Raw genomic sequence first — 15,489 nt, forward strand, 5'->3', positions numbered from 1 at the left:
TCAGGTTTTTGTCAGGTAGATTTAGTGTCAATAGATAGAAATATGCCTCTTTTTTTCCTCAGCATTAGTGAAAGGTAATCAGTCATTAGTTCCTCCGAACAGCCAATGTCTAAGAAGAAGCTATATGGAAATATTCTTATCACTGTGACACAGTGTGCGTGGTTAGGGGTGCAAATGAGACAAGCTGAGTTGAGTGGTGTTTGGCATGATTTCGGCTTGATCATGTATATATAAAACTCTAGCTTGCTGCATTGAGAAGATCATGGCTTGAGCGTGAGATAGAAACGGCCGACTCAAGCTTGACTCAAAAAAATTTTTTTATTCCCATAATTTTAAAAGATTATATTTAAATCCTCATCATTTATATATTTATCAATTATTCTCCTATATAAAGTTAAAAAGAGTGCAAGATTTAAAATTTTTAAAGACTTATGAAGCTTACCGAACCAATCAATATCAAGTTCGAGCTCAACTCAAGGGCCAAACTCAGTGGTTCAAAATCAAGCTTGGTTTAAGTTTGGTTGAGCAGCTTGCGGCTCAGCTCACTTGCAAACCTATGTGTGATGGCAACATTCTTATCATATGACTGTATATCTTGGCATGCAAGAAATTGGGTCATTGTCTTCAAATAATGGTTTGGATTTGAAAATGATGATGAGTTTCCATCCCCAAGCTTTGAAAATGATATTGGTTTGACTCGAGTTCAGTTTGAGCTTGTCAAGCCAACAAAATCTCTGCTTAAGCATGAGAGAGAAATGATTGACTTGAGTTTGACTCAAAAAAATATTTGTAATCCCTTAATATCAAAACATTACATTTAAACCTGCACAATTTATATATTTATCAATTATTTTCTCATATTTAAATATTAAAAAAGTGCAAGATTTGAAATTTTTAAAGACTTATCGATATTTTATTCAAACCAAATTGTAAACTCTCGAGCTCACTGAACCAATCAATATCAAGTTTGAGTTCAACTCAAAAGCTAAACTTGAGCAGCTCGAACTTTGCTTGGATCGAGTTTAGTTGAGCAGCTTGTGGCTTGCCTCGTTTGCAATCCTATGTGTGATGGCAACATTCTTATCATCTGACCATAGATCTGGGCGTGTGATAAGCCCGGTCATTATCTTCAAATACTGGCTTGGATTTAAAGATGATGACGAGTTTCAAGCCCTAAGCTTTGCAAGTTTTGTATCACTGCCTCCACCTGCTTATTTGCAAAGACGGTGGTCACCATCTTGGCACTGTTATTCTGTTACGATTGCTACAAAGTTGTTGAACAGTGTACTCAGAATGCCTTCACGGTAAGCCAGATGTTCTTGAAGAGATTGGTATTAACCATTGTCAAAGGTTACAAAAGTAACTTATGATGTAATATAATAATTGTATATGGTGACTTATATTTGAGTTTAGAGTATAATTCAAACACAGCAGGTTTATGTAACTTATGCTAATAACATTTATTTATTCTTTTTCCTGCAAAAACATGAATGAATTCGTTGGTATGATATGTATGAAAACTGGTACTCTCTTTGGTTTTACCCATTAATTTGACAGTTATTAAATTCTCAAGGTGGATTTGATCTGAATCAAATTGAGCTAAGCCTGAGGATGGCTTGAATCCATAATGTACTACTTGAATTCATTGGAATTGGTACACTATGTCGCTTGAGGGCTATTAGTGGGGTGAACATTGTAGTTGAAGAGATGAACAATGTCACCAATGAATGAACAATGTCACCGGATAAACAAACGAGTTGAACTTGAGTCAAGTTGGAGCTTCAATTCAAATTTGGCTTATTTCAACTGAGTGATGAATTTGAGTTGAACCAGCTTGGATCGGATCCACCTGTAACATCTGCATCCAATTACCTGTTCTATTAACAAGATGTTCGCTTGAGCTGAGCTAGTTTGAATTTAATTCACCTATAATATCCTAGTCTAATAGCCTGACCAATTGTTATAATATAGTCCGCTTTTGTTTTTGGTTTTTACAACCTAAAACATATTTTGACAGTTTATAAGTTCATAAACTATTTAATTAATCTTATCTTATCATTCCCAACCAATATAAAATGTCTATATATACCCATAAATCATCCTCAAAAGAAATGAGATGTATCCAAATATCAAATATCTTTCTCATATTTTTTCAATGTGAGATTTTTTTAGAAATGTTACATTCATAGGATGCGGTGTTGCATTACCCCCTAACGGGGACTAGTGTCCTCATTAGTTTGCCCTGCAGTTGCTCAAGAAGACATGGAAAGTGACTTTAATGTTATTTGTAAAATTGTGATATAATAGTTTGACTCATTGTTAAGATATTGTCAACTTTGGACCTAATTCATCAAGTTTGTATTTTTTACAACTCAAAACACAATCTTGACAATTTAGAAGTTCATAATTAATTTAATTAGTCTTGTCTTATCAGCCTCAGTAATATTAGTTGTTCATACATACTCAACATCCTTTTAGTGCTTTGTGAATATGTGATTTGCCTAGTGTTGCAACGCCCTTCTCAATAACTGACAATATTTTTTGGCCTTCAGTAATCTTTCATATAGCCAACCGTTGGTAACAAGACATACTTGGATAGTGTTGCTATAACTATCCACCAAAACTCTGACCTTATATTGAACTCTCTCGCCCAAGCTCAATAGTGAAACACTCATTCATAATGTGATGAATTTCAATACAGCCATCAATGAACTGTTGGTCTTCCTTGGGTGACAAACAGAATTGCTTAGAATTAGAAAGAAGAAAAATCGTTTATGGGTTCATTCTTGTCTATGGGTGTGCAGTAGCATTAGAGCTATCATATAATCACATCTGTGATAGTATGATGCCATTGTTACTTTTCTAAAAATCTGGACTTGGAAGAGAGTATGGAGGTGGGTTCCCAGCGTTTGCAGTACTTGTCAGAAGACAACCAACAGAGGTGCTCTGTAGACTTACATTTGCAGGCATTATATAAAATGCCTCCATAAGAGACCTCTTCAGTCTCTTTTCTTTTTTTGATATTAAGCAGACTGTAGAAATGGGAGCCTTACCCAGTTCGGTTGTGATCAAGTTTTATCTAGAAGTCATACTTTGCTTTATGGAATCTAAATCTCATACTTTAAACTTTGGATCATAACTTGTTACCATGCTCTACTGCTCTTATGCTTATGTGGATAAAAAATTTATACTTTATGTGGGATCCCAATCTCATACTTTAAATACTTATTAAAGTAGTTAGTAAGCATATCACTGTTCTCAGCTGGTGAGCAATTGCAACACTTATTTTACAGGTATGTATGGGAACTGTGTGATGTACAGTTCATGTTCTTCAGATTTTGTTTTGAATATTTGATTGTAAGTATCCATTCTTATCTGAAGCAATATCAAGACAAAAGCAAAAGAAGGGATGGATTTGAGTCTCGAACAAGTTAAACTCAAATTGAAGTTTCAACTTAGAAACTCGGTTCAAGTTTGGAATGTTTATCGGTCAAGTGATACTATTCACTCAACCGGCAACAATATTCACTCCACCAAAATCATTATTCACCTCACTAACAATCCTTCAGTGATATTGTACACCATTTTGAATGAACTCAAACTGATATTTTGGATTTAAACCGAACTCAAACTAATCTTTATTCAAGTTTGCCTCAACTTGAATGCAAGAAGTGTCAATAATTTTCAACTTAGTGAACATTAAGTATGTGCATTACAAGTGTCAATTACCTCGTATATTCAAAGTTTAGGTTAGGTTGTATGTGCGAATTTTTCATTCAAATACAGAAATTTAGTGGGGTTAAAATGAATTTTTGCTTGTGTAAATGTTACATTTTAAACTGTTTGGGGTTTCTTAAAACTCTAGCCAAGTTGACTCACTTTATTGATAGTATACTTAAGTTGAACCACAAACTCACAAGTGCACCTAATCGAGACAATAACCAAGTCGAGATAGTGAGTAGTCCACAAGCCATATGACTCCTTTGCAACACTAAAGGATATAATGATTTTAATGAAACAAATAGTGGAAGCTAACAAGGTTTAAATAAGAAGATTGTTTGAAACTAATGTTTTCTGACCCAGTGAAAAAGCCATTTCGAGTCAACCAACAGTCAAACTAGTAGTTGAATCAATGTATTGTTTAAATAAATATTAAAAATAATAGTTTGAATAATGTCTCAGGGAGTTTGAATCCCCAAATGGTAAAATCTTAAAAAAAAATATTGGTCTGGTGGTTATTGGTTTGCCCAGACAATGGTTGGGACCTGGCTTTGAGTTCCAACACTCCCAATTCTTCAATTTTTTACACATGATAACATCATTTATGGGGTTTTGGTTGGACTGCTTTAACCGGTCAGTTCAGTTTTAAAAACAGTAACTGCAACTGCAATAAAGAAGATTCTGTCTAAGGGAAAAAAGGAGTGAACTTTTCATATATTCATTTCTCAAAAGCAATGTAAAATTACATTGTGACCTCTTGTATTGGCTGAAAGGCCAAAGGAGAATGTGAGTAACAGTTTCTAAAACAGAAATATGCTATCACATACCTTTAATTGATTATCCATTGTAAAAAAAACAATATTGATCAATTGGCAAAAACATCATTGTGCCACTTGCCTTGGCAACTCTTTTCATCCTTGCATCCCTGAAGAAAAAAACAGCTGTTTTATCTCAAATTATGAAGTAGTTAAGAAGAATAATCACTCAGCTAGAGATGGCAATGGAGAGGGAAAGGGTGGGGATGGATAGGTTAGGCACATCCTTGCCCCTATCTTTTCTATGAGGATTACAGGGAATTTATGTCCCCGACCTACAAAGAATAATTTTCTCCCCTTCTCCATTCCCTCCATTTAAGTACTATTATGATAATGACATTGGCATAAATAATTAAAACCATAACAGATATTTTCGTAAATTATACTTTAGAAATATGTAGGAGTAGGGATAGAGTGGATAGTGATATATCTATCTTCATCTAAATCTCATCCCTAATTGTAAATATTGTTTTTGTCTCCATCCTTGCCTCTACTTATGTCAGGGAACCCCCTCTAATATGAGACAAGTCAGAGATCCTATTTTTAGGGTCAAGTTGTCTTCCTCACACTCCACTGAGAATAATATGCTAAAGAACGCATAAAGGTATTGTAAAACTTTTGTGACCAGTCAAAACATTCTTTATCCATTGTCTCCTTAATATTATGAGGTAAATAGTGCCTCATTCCACAGACAATGAACTTTGTATATTTGTCATTTGAAACTTATCTGCAACACTAAAAATATAAAATAACAAGACTCAAAGTTATAGAACAAGAGTAAGGAGGCTAGAATGTCGCTCCTCTTGTTTTTCTTACAACCCAGTTTGGGTGAAGTTGTGAAAAGAAATACAAAGAAGAGGGCTGATTTACAGTGACACAAATGTTTTGGCAGCCCATATCAAGAAGTAGAATTCTGCTAGCATAAGTCTGTTCCATAACATCCTAGATCAATACCTTGGTACATTGTCAAGATCTTATTCGCTTTAAACACAAAATCCGTCATAGTTTGGATTTTTGGCATTGCAACTTCAAAGCGTTTTGATAATTTAAGAGCTTATAGACTTTTTAATTAATTTTCTGTTATCATTTCTAAGCGATGTGGGATGATCATACCTACCAATATCTCTCATGTGTTTTGTCGATATAAGATTTATCTAAATATGTTACAAACAACCACCTATACAAGAGGTATATGGTCATCGTTTAAACATGAAAAGTTAAAAAACAAGTAGAAGCATGAAACAGACTTATGCCGGCACAATTATACTTGGCAAAACTTTTGGGTCACAACAAATAGGCCCTCTTCTTTGTATTTCTTCACACAACTTCACCAAAACTGGGTTGAAAGACAAACAAGAGAAATATTTCTAGCTCCCTTACTCCTGTTCTATTACTTTTGGGTCTTGTTGATTTATATTACCTGTAATTATTTTACAACACATACTGGAAAATGAAATGAGGATGTGCAAAAACTTCATCAGGAATGTACTCACATCAGCAAGTAGTGAAACTACTTGGATAAACTGAATTTTGAAAGAATAGCAGCTGCCTGGTCACCACCCAATAAGAAATAAGGATGCCTCAATGCAGCAGCTGCTGATAGTCGTCCTCTTCTGAGGAAACCTCTCTCTGAAATAAGCTTTGTGGCTAGATTCCAACCTCTTCCAGAGTCAAGATCAAGAATGGTTAAGTCAGGCCTCAACTTGGTGTACTCTCTCCATTTATTCAAGTCATAATTAGCTGTCTTTATTTCTAAATTGAAATTCTTTAGGCCTGCTGTAGATCTCAAGGTTGGTATTGCCATTTGCAAGAGTACAATCCCGGCCGAGTACATATCAAACAGATCAGGACTATTCAGCTGCAACAATAATTTTAAACTCAAATTTAGTACTGCCTTAGACACATTGAGTTGTAACTATAGTTTCTGTAACATTGACATCCAATAGTTCGGCCCACTATTAAGAATAAAGATATTGTCTATTTGGACATATAGTCCATCACAAAACGCATCTTAATAATTTAAAAGTTCATAGGCTAGCAATGTGGGATATCCATACATACCCAATATTTCTCTTATATTTTATTGATGTGAGGTTCGCATAGGAGTATTGCAGTTTCCAAAAGGAAATCAATGCATCCCCACAAGTACATAATTTCAACCATCTCAAATGCATGCATATATGAAGATGGAAACTATAATACCTGCCAGAGAATTGGAGAAAGAAAAGCAGCAACAGGTTCAGGAGGAGGACTTGGTGTTTCCTCAGGTAGTACATATAGTTCAGGAGGGCAATAATCTGGATCAAGCAGAGTACGGTTGGGTACATAATTTTTGCCAATCCGAAGATCAGTGGCAGCTCCAAAGTCTATGAGCTTGATCTTTCCCTTCTTTGTCACTACCAAGTTGGCTGGCTTTACATCCCGGTGAACAATGCCTGTGTCATGGATTTTTTTCAGGGAAGATATAATTTGGCGCATTATTTGCTTGATAATCAATGCACTCTTTTTTGTTGAATCTACACCTTCCAAGACTCGTCCAAACATATAAGACTCTAAGTTAAAAGGAAAGTTGCGATCTTTCATGTAATCAGCAAGACTTCGATTTCCCTGTGACATGGACATCCCTACAATTAGTGCAGCAAACATGAATTTAGGCTGTGTACAATTATACTGATATATAACAGGAAGTTCATTTCATCAACTAACAATAGCCAAAAATAGAAATCCAATATTGTGTTTTTAGTATGAGTGGATCTGATCTGAGTTGACTCTAATCAAATCTATAATTAGACTCAAATAAATTGATTTCAAGTTGGAGCTCTATCTCAATAAATCAATTCGAAATTGACTCATTTGTTCATCTGTAACACTATTTATCTCATTGACAATCCTCCAGTAATATTGTGTACTAGCTTAAATGAGCTTGAAACCAAACTGGTTTTTAGTAGATGATAAAATGGCATATCATTAATATTTAAACAAATAATCCTATGTTGAAATATCAGAATAAGTTTACAAGCATTGATTCAATGGTAAGCTTATCGTCCAAGCTTGTGCAGAATGCTGAAATAGTCCTTGTGACCATGCAATGCACTTTTCCAATCAAAGGAAGTTGGAACATGGAAAAGACTTTCAAATTAGTATTTGAAGTGCTTAGTGAAGTACCTCAAATTTCCAAACAAGCCATTTGCCACCTTTGGTAAACTGTGAGTTTGTTTTGTCTGCAACAAAACTTCCAAGAAACTCCGCACATGTTTCAGGAGCAGCTCTTGACAGCCTATAATTAAACCATTCCTCATAATCACCACATTCTTCAGCCCCCTGAACTTCGATTTTCACCTGCATGCACCCATCAATGAAAATCAATGGATGCAAATACAGATATAAATACTAATGTGTTATTATGTGATTGAGTGTTAGTCGTTACCTTTTTTAGAATAACCTTTTCCTTAAACCGGCTATCTAACTCTAGTGATCTGCCTCTTCCCTTTCTCTGGCCTCTCTCTTCAACAGTAACATTCTTTGGAACAATCACTCCAGAATACACCACACCAAAAGACCCTTCTCCTAGTTTATCTCCTATCACAAAATCAGTCATTTTCAAGTTCTTCCTCCCAATCAAGCTGTCAAAACCCAATTGCAAAGGAGCTAGAACATATGCATCAATGGCACCTACAAGAACACCAGGCCTTGCAGTCAGATATATCCATGCCAGCCCAGCAAAAACAAGAAACCCCCATTTTTGAACCTCTGATAGTTCCTGAAATTGCACAAAACCAGATTGAAAAAGTGGAAATTGAGAAAATGACTGGTCCAAAAGATCATCAGGGATGTCACCAAAAAATGCATGGCACTTTCCAGGAATATTTCTGTAACGATTTGACAAAGAAGAGAGATTAGTTTGGGAAGGTGGTTTTAAAGGAGAGAAGCAAATAATCTTGGGGTTCCATTGAAGCGAAATTGTTGTTGGAGACAAGAAGGAGGCCATACTATTTACTACTAGTCTGGCACTACAAAGAAAGAACTAATGTTTTGAGTTTGTTTTGCTTTGTTCGAGAATCTGAAGAGGTTGGTCTTGTGCCACGTGCCAATGCTTTGATTTATCCAATTTACCAAGAAATATGTGGACAAAAACAGCTTATTTCGTTTTCAAGTCTCTAACAAGCTGATGAGTTGCCTTCTCTTCGTTTAAAAAGACCATGATGGACTTACATGGGTAAATAAGCTGATAATCATGTCTCTCTAATTACTGTAAATTTGATGAACCACAAATGTAATGTGGGGAATTCCAGGAAATAGCGTATTAGTATAATGGCTGATTTAATCCAAGTTGACTTGACTCAACCGTCTTTATCTCGAATTGGAATTCTAATCCAACAACTCAATTCAAAATTTGTTTATTTATCTATTTGTCATTACTGTTCAGTTTTACCGTGTCAACAATCCTTCAATAACACCCCTTCAATAACACCGTCAACTAAGGACATAACTTATTATAATAGGAAACGAGGATGGATGAGTCTACAGAACATATGTTTATAGCAGAGAATGTAATACACCATAGAGTAGTTTGTCTACTGAGTAAAATACTTTCAAATTATGCCACCATTATAGATCCACTATCGACTGGCGAAAGTAGTAATCCCTCAAAAACATCATATAAAGCTAGAATAGGGGCTACTACTCAGAAGGAATGAATCAGCAGGCCTCACATAAGTAAAGTTGATGAATGGGTTTATATTGATCTTTGGAGATGTAGCTGGAGAATCCAAAAGTGGCATCTCAGTCCATTGCTTGTCAAAGTTAGCAATGCAGTGCTTCCCTGCAACATCCGGACGAAAGCTGGGTTGGATTTCTCTTGCCTCCAGTTTCTTCCAATTGATTGATTTGAACCACTTCTGTTGCTTAATTTCCTCGCTTCCTCTAGGTCCACTACCTAGGCGCTTGCTAGGTTCCTTTTGTAGTAGCTGAAACAAAAAACAAAGTTTCTCAGCTTTTATTCATAAAAGATAAATAAAATACCGATTAGCTATGCATGAGTTTGGGCCACAAATCCCTTTATTGAGACTTAAGTACAAGGTATGAAACTTGAAATTTTCATCAAATAGCATAGATTCTAGTGTAGGGTTTACACAGTTTTGAATTTTTCAATATCAAAAAATAGCTTTTGGAATATGATTACCCCAAAATTCATATAATTTAGTATCAAAATCACCATCACATCTCTAAATTGCAATCGCACGGCTCTCAATTGCAATCATATAACACAAGTGATGACATCGACAATGTAGTGTTCACTTAAGGCTAGCATATAATCAACACACTTGGGCATCGAGGCTACAGATTGTGGTGGTATATTAGAATCCTAAATGCAAGGTGTAAGACTTGGATCCCCACATCAAAAAACATAAGCTTCTAGTATAGGGTTTATACGACTTTGATCTCTCTAATCTTAACAACTAACTTTTAGGGTATAATTCTCCCAAGATTCTTATCACCCTTCAAATAAAGAAGGAATTGAGGAACCCCAACCTTCTGTTAGTCACCAATAAATTGTCACTTCAAAACTACAAGTATCTCATGTGGATCCTCAAATATAGAATAGAATTGAATGTTTACATACAAAAAACCCTTTGCATGACACAGTTGTATGTGGAAGAAGATCACTAAAAGCCATCATACCAGATCATATTGGCAAAAAGAAAGATACAATGTTCAAATTTTGCGTTAGTAATAGAATAAAGGAAACACTTGCTGAAGCATCAAGTTTTTACCCCTTTCAACAGAGCATGTGCTTCACTGGACAAATATGCTGGCAGCTTGATCTTATCCTTAACTATCTTTTGCTGGACTTTTTGTCTGTTCCCACCGATAAAAGGAGGCTGTGCAAGTTGAACACAAAGCTAATAGTGAGTAAAAATTCCAAAAGAGACACAATACGGATCATACAGGAATAGTTATTGAAGAATGCCAACCTTTCCAGTGAGCATCTCATACAACAGAATTCCCACACTCCACCAGTCTGCAGCCTTATCATGGCCCTTTCCAAGAATAATTTCAGGTGACATATATTCAATTGTACCACACATAGAGTTGGATCTTGTATTTTCATCAAATTGCTTTGCCAGGCCAAAATCAGTAAGCATTACCTATATTTAGAATTGAGTATAATGTCATTTTTCACTAAAAATTTTGCGCTTGTGTACATGTTATGGAATTAGAGAAAGTCCACAACAGTTATTGCCCATAGCCATTGATAAGTCACTGCATCAATAAGACAAATAAATAGAGAGAGAAGAAAAGAGAGTACATGGCCATCTGCATCCAAAAGAACATTTTCAGGTTTAAGATCCCTATGCATTATGCCCTTTGAATGAAGGTGAGAAACAGCAGAAACAAGCTCAGCAGCATATATACGTGCCAGATCCTCTCTAGAACAAAATCACAGGTGTTAATCAGCCTAATGCCTACAAGGTTCCAGAAACCATCTAAAAAAGAAAGAACAAACAAACCTGAAAAGGCCATGGTGGTAGAGCTGGAAAAAAAGGTGTCCTCCATTTATGAAATCCAGCACAAGGTATAATCTATATTTGGTCTGCGTGTCAAGAAAGAGTTAAGCTTAATTGTCTAGAGTTAAAAATAAAAAGTAAAAAATAATAATAATAAGGAATTAAGATATTAAAGCGGCAATCTATTCTACTAGTAAATCATGGTGATGGTTATAATAAATAAAAGAAACAGCTTAAAGCATTTCATAATCACTGTGAAGATTACTTGGAAAGAATATTTGAGTTGCACAATAAAGGGGTGATCTATTTTCATCAAAATATCCCTCTCAGCTTTCATGTATTCGACATGATTCTTCTCCATAATCTTGTCCTTTCGCATAACCTTCATCGCATATATTTCTGGGGTATTCTTCTTCCTCACCTGATACACCCTTCCAAATGCACCCTGCCCAACAACCTTCAAAACTTCAAAATCCTCAATGCCTACACTACAGACCTCAGTAGAACATCCATTGACATTTTCAAGATGCTCATTATTAGAAATAACCTTGTCAATGGAGGATTTCTCAAATTCTTTTATCATCTCTCCCTCAACACAGTCCAGTAGCTCCTCTGAATCCTGTGTCTCATGTAGAGTGAGCTTGCTCAATTTCAGTGATTCACTTACACAAGAAGAGGGGCCAACCAGAGAATGTGATCGGTTGTAAATGACAACCGAATCTTCATAAATTATCTCACTAACTTCAGATGTATCAACTACAGAATTCCCCAAATCACTGCAACTTAATTGAGCTGAGGTCTGAACAGGTACAGGACCAAAAACATCAGAAAAATCCAGCTCAACATTTTCAGATACAACAACATCTGCAGGGTTCGTAGGAAGAAATAGCTCTGTAAGGAGTGGTTTGCACATGCGGGAACCTGGTAAATGAGAGGAAACCATGCTACCAAGTTTTATCTAAGGAAACCAAATGAAGATAGTGAAAGCAATCACCAAACTGGCTAAATTCCCCTAAAATTCTCCAAAACCAATCCGGTTGAAGGACTCAAATCAATGGCCTTAATTAACAAGAAGAACGGGGGCACGTATGCAATGGGAGTTCCTAGAAACTTTGGCAGCAAGCAAAAGAGAATCCAGGAGAAGAAGTAGCTCTTGTTTCCCAACTTGCAGGAAACAACGGACGATGCACCAGAAGTTCTCAAATTCATGAAGATCAGGTTGTCAAATCTGAAACTCAATGCAAAAACAAAGCACCAAATCAGCCTCTAAAAGAACCCACAACGGGATCAAAAACTCACTCATTCATCTCTATAAAAGAGATAACTCTGATCAATCCTGCCTAGAGCATTAAAAAGGCAAATCAAACAAAAAAAAAATGAACTTGAAGAGGCAAATACATACACGTAACTTCATACAGAAAAACCCAACACCAACAGAGTCATAATTTCGAAACCTATCTACAAATATATAGATAAACTCGAGTCCCAACAAACCCTTTTGAAATATGATAAACAGCAGGACAAAAACATCATCTTTTAAAACAAATCTTTAAGAACAAACAAACATGTTGAATTCTATACACAAATATAAGAAATCTACATTCTTACGTATTCCAAACATGCAAACAAAACGAACAGAGAAAGAGAGAGAATGCGGGCACCTGGAGAGAACGCGGAGAAGGAGCATCGACACCAAGATTGAAACTTTATGAAGAAATAAATAAACAATGGAATATTCGGACAAGCCGCAAGTATAGAAGGAATTTGAATCGTACTTTTAAGGCAATGCTTGGTTTCGGAGACGATACACGTGGCGGCAAAGCAGTGGTCGATTGGATTGGAATGGACTGTACATGTCCCACCCAAAGTTTTCCCCACACCCTTTTTTACCATTTGATCACATAAATAACATTTTTCACCCACAATCAAATTTCAATAATAAAAATTTTTAAATGATAAGTGAAATATCTATTTTTTCCCTCCTATTTCATTTTTTTTCATAATTATTATATAACTCAAATTAACAAAATTTTAAAAACTCTTTAAATATCTAAACTAGATAATACCTTTATTATTTCCTTTGCTTTCACCCTCATATTTTTTTTTCTTCTTTTCTCCGTCGTCACTCACTACCTCCTTTTCTTTGAAAACCTATCCCACACTTTGGTATATCAATTAGTTTTTTGGTCAACCATTTATTGACGTTAAAAAACTATAAGTCAACAAAGAAATTAAACGATATGAAGTGTTGATAAAACTTGATTATGTCATCAAATCAATAAGTAAATTTCACAATCTATAAAAAAGTTGATTGATGTCAAGAGGCTCTGGATGCAATTGTGGCAATGGTGAGGTTATGGTTGCAATGATCTTATGGCGGTGGTAGTGATTAAAGTAAAGGGTTTCAAAAAATTAAAGAATTGATCTATAAATTTCCAAAAATTTTTAAATGTTAAATTATTATTATTAAAACATTTATATCTGACATATGAAAGAGTTGTTTTTAATTTTTTTTTTTTGATATATGGTTGTTAAAATTATTATTAATTATCTTTATATATTGAGTTTTTCAAAGAAAATCTAATTCTGATATATATATAAAAAATTTATGTCATGTAGGGGTGAAAAACGATTTATACTAAGCTTGGGTGGGAAATTGTAATTTAGCTAATAAGAAATCGAGTAATTGGTTGAGGGAAGTCGGAATATGCTATTTGGATTGCGTGGCTGCTGGACAAGTGTTACTGGATCACAGCTTAAGCTTCTACGCTAAGCTAAGCCTTGCATCTCAATATATAATCCGTTGGTTGTGCAACATACTAATAGAAAATAATAAATATTATAAAATATATTAAATTAATACGATATAATAGATATATTATATGATAAAGTATATACTATATGATACGATATATATTATCAATACAGATTAATATATATTTTTAATAAAAATAGATGTATTAAGGGTGTATATAAGAATTTTTAAATTTTTATGAGTATTTATGATACTTTTCTAAAATAATGACATATCAATTATAATTTTTTATTGGTTTATTAATTAATTTATTAAAAGCTATATTATGCGATATGATATGATACGACATTCAATATATGATACAAAAAATTAGATTTTCAATACACTTCAACTATTATGATCTCAATCTTTTTGGTTTGATGATCACAAATTTTAAGTATTTAATTGAATATTTAGATTATGTGTTACTATATGATTACGTAATTTTAAATTTAAATAAAATGATATTTAATTATATGATGACATATTATCTTAATATTTTATTTTATACTTAAAACTAAATATAAATAGCATTAATTATTTTATTTCGATGCTCACTTTTTCATTTTTGGGAATTTTTACTCGTAAGGACATATTTAGTTTGAGTAATTTTTATTATAAACAATAATGTGTTGCTATATATTGGGTACTATTTATCTTTAATTTTCAATTATCCAATTATATGATTACACATTATTATTTATGTATAAAATTATTCACATAACACTATTATTTGTTTTAATCATATCGACATTAACATAACAATTTAACCGAATGGATCAGATACCATTCAACCAACCTAACAATAAGTCACTCTGGTCCAAACACTTTAAAAAATTTTATCCTTAATTTAAATCAAACTAATTGTCAAGTCTCATTCATACTAATCAATCATGTCTAGATTTTTAAACAATGGGTATCATATAATACATGTTAAAGAAGCTTTTAACCTTTTTCACTTCTCATACCAACATTAATTTTCCTAAATTTTGCAACAAATTTAGTGGTGATAATTAATCAACTCATGCAAAATCTTCCCTAAATAATGAATTGAGTTTACATTGAAATCACTAACATTTATCAAACATATTCGGCTCATAGGTATTAATATTATAAAATACGTGATACATATTATATGATATAATACAAATTAAAAATGATATATATCTTAAAATATATAAAAAATTTTGACATAATACATTGTATAATACAATACCTATTGGTTTGTACTTATGGTTGTACCAATATGAATAAAATATATATTTTTAAAAAAGTAACAATGTTATACGAATGTATCTAAGAAACTCTGGAATTTTACTTTTGTTTATGATATAATCTAAAAAAATGATATAATAATTAAAATTTTTATTATTTTATTAAAATATATTATAAAATAAAATGTATAATATATAATATAAAAAATTAAATTTTCTAGATACGATACAATAAAATGTTAAGAACTCTCTCTCTCTCTCTCGCTATATATATATATATATATATATATATATATATATATATATATATATATTTGCCCCTAGACGGTGTCTCCCGAATGGTTGAAATGGAAAGATGGGTGGAAAGGGATGATCAGAGAAGAAAAAAAATTTTAAAAGAAAATGATAACTTTCAAATTTTTAAAGAGAAAAATTAT

At 33.6% G+C, this 15,489-nt stretch overlaps 2 protein-coding genes across 4 annotated transcripts; both read right to left on the reverse strand.

Moving 5' to 3' along the window:
• Positions 1–4,406: 4,406 nt before the first annotated feature.
• On the reverse strand, positions 4,407–8,605 carry LOC123201969 (serine/threonine-protein kinase STN8, chloroplastic). Its single transcript, XM_044617653.1, has 5 exons — positions 7,963–8,605; positions 7,701–7,874; positions 6,738–7,142; positions 6,029–6,393; positions 4,407–4,645 (listed from the first exon to the last, which is right to left on the reverse strand). Exons 1-4 carry the CDS (start codon positions 8,521–8,523, stop codon positions 6,046–6,048), a joined length of 1,488 nt encoding a protein of 495 aa, XP_044473588.1. The 5' UTR covers positions 8,524–8,605; the 3' UTR covers positions 4,407–4,645; positions 6,029–6,045.
• Positions 8,606–8,995: 390 nt separating this feature from the next.
• LOC123201970 (serine/threonine-protein kinase AtPK2/AtPK19-like) lies at positions 8,996–12,817 on the reverse strand. Of its 3 annotated transcripts, none has more exons than XM_044617655.1 (7): positions 12,706–12,817; positions 11,310–12,272; positions 11,048–11,130; positions 10,846–10,966; positions 10,511–10,684; positions 10,310–10,417; positions 8,996–9,502 (listed from the first exon to the last, which is right to left on the reverse strand). In XM_044617655.1, the coding sequence occupies exons 2-7, from the start codon at positions 11,985–11,987 to the stop codon at positions 9,191–9,193; spliced, it is 1,476 nt and encodes a 491-aa protein (XP_044473590.1). In that variant the 5' UTR covers positions 11,988–12,272; positions 12,706–12,817; the 3' UTR covers positions 8,996–9,190. The 3 variants fall into 3 exon arrangements, with proteins under 3 accessions (XP_044473590.1, XP_044473592.1, XP_044473589.1); XM_044617657.1 differs by lacking the exon at positions 12,706–12,817 and adding an exon at positions 12,653–12,675; XM_044617654.1 differs by lacking the exon at positions 12,706–12,817 and adding an exon at positions 12,447–12,471.
• Between the last annotated feature and the right edge of the window lie 2,672 nt (positions 12,818–15,489).

Source organism: Mangifera indica, chromosome 18 (genome assembly GCF_011075055.1).
Source record: "Mangifera indica cultivar Alphonso chromosome 18, CATAS_Mindica_2.1, whole genome shotgun sequence".
Classification (NCBI taxonomy): Eukaryota; Viridiplantae; Streptophyta; class Magnoliopsida; order Sapindales; family Anacardiaceae; genus Mangifera; species Mangifera indica.